Source organism: Protobothrops mucrosquamatus, unplaced genomic scaffold (assembly GCF_001527695.2).
Source record: "Protobothrops mucrosquamatus isolate PMUCROS unplaced genomic scaffold, P.Mucros_1.0 scaffold579, whole genome shotgun sequence".
Lineage (NCBI taxonomy): Eukaryota > Metazoa > Chordata > Lepidosauria > Squamata > Viperidae > Protobothrops > Protobothrops mucrosquamatus.
This window is the reverse complement of record NW_015386880.1, coordinates 883189-888584: the sequence shown is the minus strand read 5'-3', so window position 1 is coordinate 888584 and position 5396 is coordinate 883189. Positions and strand designations below refer to the sequence as shown.

General features: G+C 40.0%; 1 protein-coding gene across 1 annotated transcript in view; it reads right to left on the bottom strand.

Annotated features, from left to right (window-relative positions):
- Nucleotides 1-5055, bottom strand: part of ZMYND10 (zinc finger MYND-type containing 10) — a 24773-nt gene extending 19718 nt beyond the window's left edge. The window contains exons 1-4 of the mRNA XM_015817357.1: nucleotides 4958-5055; nucleotides 2279-2387; nucleotides 1316-1432; nucleotides 460-513 (exon numbers count right to left, since the gene is read on the bottom strand). Of these exons, the coding sequence (XP_015672843.1) occupies nucleotides 460-513; nucleotides 1316-1432; nucleotides 2279-2387; nucleotides 4958-5055 (378 nt within the window). The remainder of the gene's footprint in view (nucleotides 1-459; nucleotides 514-1315; nucleotides 1433-2278; nucleotides 2388-4957) is intronic.
- Between the last annotated feature and the right edge of the window lie 341 nt (nucleotides 5056-5396).

Here is a 5396-nt window from a genome sequence, read left to right as displayed (position 1 = left end):
CAAGCTTCCAAAGTTGGTTCGTCTGCTTACAAGTAAACTCACAATTAACTTCAAGTTGCAGCGGTGGCGGCGGCTTCTTGCTTCGCCGAAGCGAAGGCGTCCTGGATCGCGGAGAATCCTCGGGGCTCCGGAGGAGTTCTCGCCTACATCGTCCGTATAGGACGACTCGGGAACTCAACTCCTACCCCGGGCAGCTCACAGATCCCCTTATGCCCAGGGGAAAGGTATCAAGCCGTTTGACAGCAGATGCTGGCTGTCAAACCGGCTTTTACGCAAAACAGGCGGGAGGCAGCAAACAGCTGCGACCAGCGAAATCGCCTGCCACCGGAAGTCTCGAAGTTCTAATTCTTGTTGCACTAAGAATTTACTCAGATAATTGTATTTCTTCTGGAATGGTCTAAATTATGAATTGAATTTTTTATTTCAAACTTTTACTTACATTGTGAAACTATTGCCTACCTTGTGAAAAAATACAGTCTCCAAGAGATTAATAATTGAAGCTTCATGTCGCAGCTGAATAAGAGAAACAGTAGAGAGAAATCAGAAATTAATACAAATATTACCATTCTCAGAAAACAAGGTAATATGGAATCAGAAATTTAAAATATTGTATTTGTGGTGGCCTCTTGAGATAAATGCTTCCAGGAAGCATAGAATTAAAAACAGCAAAAAAATTAGACCACCTAACAAGCTATAGCTGAACACAATTGTGAATAGTTATTTCTCCTTCCTCTCATTTGTCAAAGTGTAAGGAAGAATTCAGAAATGTTCCCTTGTTCTGAGCTTGTGCTATCCAAACAGACATCACTGAATGTTTTCTACTTTGTATAAAACAAGCCAACCAGTATTGTATATTGAAATCCAAAGTGTAAACTGATTTTCTATTATCTGAAGAGGTGCTCTCCTTCACAGCTTCTGTTTTGACATTATCTTTTATAAAAAAAATTACTGAAAATAATCAGCAACATAATGTAGAACTGTTCCTTTTTATAAGGTTGATATTCCTCTTTCTTTGAGAAACTCAACCGGAGTTATACTGCACTCCTTTCTCTAATTTCACAGTAAAAATTCTATGATAGGTTGGACTGAGGAAAAAAAAGACAAGCAGAAAGTCACAATTTCAACAGCTAAGACTGCCCTCCCTATTCTTATTCCAATACCTTGACCCATACTAGCTCTTAAAAAAAAGATATACATTACTCTAGCAAATAAATATCAGAAGCATCATTTGGCAAATAGATCTTACAGGAAGCTTTGAAATGTTCTAATAGCAATTATTATACAAAGGCTGATTCAAAGCATTTTTCATACATACCACTAAATACAAGGGAAAAGTGCTTTTCGGTTTGAAATCCTCCAGTTTGCATAGTATAGGGAAGATCTTTTGCTTCCAAATGGCCACAGTAATTAATTCTTCAATGAGAGTTGGGATCTATACAGAATGGATAAATTAAGTATACTGTTTGCAAGGTTGAGATCATAAATAACAGGAAACATGTCAGACTTGGGAAAGTTCTGTCTGATGGCTGAATTCATAGAGACAAATTAAACCCAAGCAGAAGACTTTCTCATTTTACTTCTATTTTTGTACTCAGGAAGACAAGAAATACTATTTGTAACAATAATGGGAACATATTTTGCTTTGTAAGGAACACATATCTGTATCTCTTTCATGCTCTCATTCTATGCATGCCCTTAGTAGGTTTGCATCATCGTGTTTTCTCCAGTAGGGTTATAGTTTACGTATACAGTCAAAACCAGTCATTCCAGTTATTTCCTCATAATTCAGCGATAGGGCTGCAGTTAAGTTAGGAAATTGACAAAGTGCTAATGAAGCATATTGTCCCAAAGATGCTCTTTCAAAAGGCAACTGCACTTTGTTTTTCCTTGAAGATGCTTTGCTTCTCATCAGTTCAGAGTTGAGGAAGCTTCTTGGATGAGAAGCAGAGCATCTTCAAGGAAAAACACCTTTGGGACAACCATGACCTGGAGAATCTCCATAGACAAACGAAGCATATTGTTTCTATTCTGCCAATGAATTTATATAACTAGAGCAAAGGTATTATCAGCATATATGTTTATATCATTACAGTAAGATTAACAGTTTTTGTTAAATGAATATGTTATAAAGCTATGTATTTCTAAATATAAATATTGCCAAATATATAAATAATAAAAGAGATTTTGATCCAATTTAAGTGCATATTTATTCAGGTTAATGTAGCCTTTGTCATAATATAATGATTTTCTTGTGACCAAGTGGCTGAATTCATTATACCTTGCCATTATTCACCAGAAGCTCAATAAGAGTCTGCTCACAGCCAGCAGAAGCACTCAGTATGGCTTGCATGTTCAGCTTTTCAATCATTTCCTGTTGCCGTAGCCACCTAGGAATTACAATAATAGTTAGTATTCAGTTCCCATCTATGGCTAGTATTCCAATACATCCCTATATCCTCTACTGTAACCACAGTCTTGCATAATTCAAACTAAAACCATCCTGGCTTGATGGGGCTTTCCCTGCCAATGTTTTTTTTAAAATCATCTCTATTTTATTCCAGTGTAATCCAATTTCGAGAATAATCTCACAGATGCAGCAGTATTGCAAGTGTGGTCTTAGCAAGGTATTATAAAGTGGTATTAACACCAAGTGATCTTGATTCTATCTCTTTGGTAATGCAGCCTAGAACTGTGTTGGCTTTTTTGGCAGCTGCAGCACACTGCTGGCTCATATTTAAGTGATTGTCCACTAGGACTCCAAGATCCCTCCCACAATTGCTACTATTGAGCAAGGTATCACCTATACCAGGGCTGTCAAACTACCGGCCCACGGGCCGGATGCATCACAAGGAAACCGTGCCCACCCCATTGCTGGCAATGGGGAAAATGCTCCAATACGTCGCTCGACATCACGTGACGTTGCAAGTTTGACATGCCTGACCTATACTATACCTTTGCATTTGGTTTTTTGGGTTTTTTTTTTGCCTAAATGTAGAATCTTACATTTTTCTGGACTGTTGACTATTCCTGCCAGCTTGGTGTTGTCTGCAAATTTGACGAGTTCCCCATCTATACTCTCATCCAAATCATTGATGAAGATGTTGAAGAGCACTGGGCCTAAAACAGAGCCTTGGGGTATCCCACTGCATACTTCCCTCCATGGAGATGCAGTTCTATTGAGGACTACATGCTGAGTGCAGTTGGTCAGCCAGTTACGAATCCATCTGGTGGTGATGCTGTCTAATCACATTTTTCTATCTTATCAAGTAGTAGGTTGTGGTCTTCTTTGTCAAATGCATTCAATTATAGATTTCTGCCAAGGAATAGGTACTGGTAATAGAATTAGTCTATAGCCCTCTCTGCTCTGTAAAGTCTTTTGGTCTAAATCTCTTTCTAAAACTGATTTGGGAAATGATTACTGCAGAAGACTAGGAAAAAAAGGTCTCAGATCAAATAAAAATCTGCTCATGTGATATGGGATGGAAATACACTTTTTAGATAAGTGCAAACAAAATTGTGAATTTAGGTTAATAAGCAAGAGTGATTGTAATGGGAAAGTGGAAGTTTTAGAGATGTTTCAATGAATCATTTTATTGATTGTGCTATATCATTGTTTATAATCAATTTGTGTAATCTTGAACGAGCTGAGTATATGCTCTGTTGTTTTTTTCTGCTCTTTGAATGATTTTCTCCCCCAATTCTGACCTTGATTGCAGTAATTCAAACAGCTTGCTTTTGAATAGCCAAAATCAAATCTTTGGTTTCTTTTTTAAATGTTCCAGTTGTAAGCCATTGCTACGTTTTATCTTTATCCATTTTCCTCAATCCTCTCTATCTTTTGTAGAACTTGACCATGTAATGCTTTTTGTTGCCAGCATTCTGTTCTTGTTTTTATTACATTATTTCGATATTCATTTTTTGATTCCTGTACTTTTAAAAAGTGCAAATTTTTACCTTGCATCAATGCTTGTTCTCAGCTGTCTTTTTCATAATCACCCAATGCACACTTTTCTTTCTTCAGCATTTTTTTCATTTGAAATAAACCTCTGCCTCCATTTCTGTGAGGCAGGTGTAATTATCAATATCATTAAGAGGATTAATGCATAGTAAATAGTCATCAGTTTTCTTGTTTATCAGTCCAAGCTGTCCAGTTTAGCTTGTGTCCAGTAAATAAATTCAAGAAATGTATCGAACCACAGGGATGGCCCAGGCTTTGACGGCTTTGATGTATTTCTTACCATCTTCTCTTCCATTAGAATATAAACATTGAATTCACTTATCACCTTTTTCATTGTCCACTCCTACCGTATTTCCAACTGCAGCAATGGAACGGATATAAAAAAGGATTTGCCCCAACGTTTTGATCTTCCCTTTAGGTGGAATGGCAGTTCCGAGCAGAATGTCTTGCCAGCGTCCCTCCCATCTTCGCCCTTCAAGGGTCATCTACGCTTGTTCTTTCTCTTATCCCATACCTTCAAATACAGTACATGGGAAAACATGACTGAGGTCTTTTGAAAATAACAACGGCCCGCTGTCAGGCAGAAACCTAACGATTGATTGACTGATGATTATTTATTTATTTTTCATTCATTCATTCATTCATTCATTCATTCATTCATGGATCTCTCTGCCATCTCTGTAAAACAGTGTTTCTCAACCTTGACAATTTTAAGGCATGTGGACTTCAACTCCCAGAATTCCACAGCCAGCATTGCTGGCTGTGGAATTCTGGGAGTTGAAGTCCACATGCCTTAAAATTGTCAAGGTTGAGAAACACTGCTGTAAAAGAATAAGCAGGAGGGGCTGCTCGGAGAAAGGAAAGGTGGCCCGTAGCCCCGGCTGACATTCAACCCCAAAGCAAAGCCGAAACAAGCCGTCGCGACTTTCTCCCCATCGCACCACCCCCCCCCCCCCCCCCCCCCCCCCCCCCCCCCCCCCCCCCCCCACTCCCCCGTACTCATGGCTTCCGATATCCCGCAGCTGGAAACTCCTGAACGACTCCACCAAGACTTCGGCTTCGCCCGGCAGCAAAATCTCTGGCAACAGATCCTCCATGGCGCAGGCCCGAAAAAGATCAAGGCCGGACGCCGTTGCCGTGGTGACGAGCGCGTGCTCCCGAGGTGCTCCTCCCTCTAGCGGCGGCCCCCAGCACTGAGGCTTCTTGCTGCCGGCTTGGGCGTGGGGAATTACGAGCGCGACCACCGGGGATTTCGTAGGCTGGGTTTGCTCCACGTGCTAGCCCCTAAATTCATAACAGAAGACATTTGGGAGGAGGGGGTACTTGGAAATCAATCAATGGACAGCTTAACTGGATTAATACAATACTCCGGTTTACAGAATCCAAGCTCCTCGCAAATCATTGTCTCCTAATGATTTCATGTTTCTGTCTTTTGACT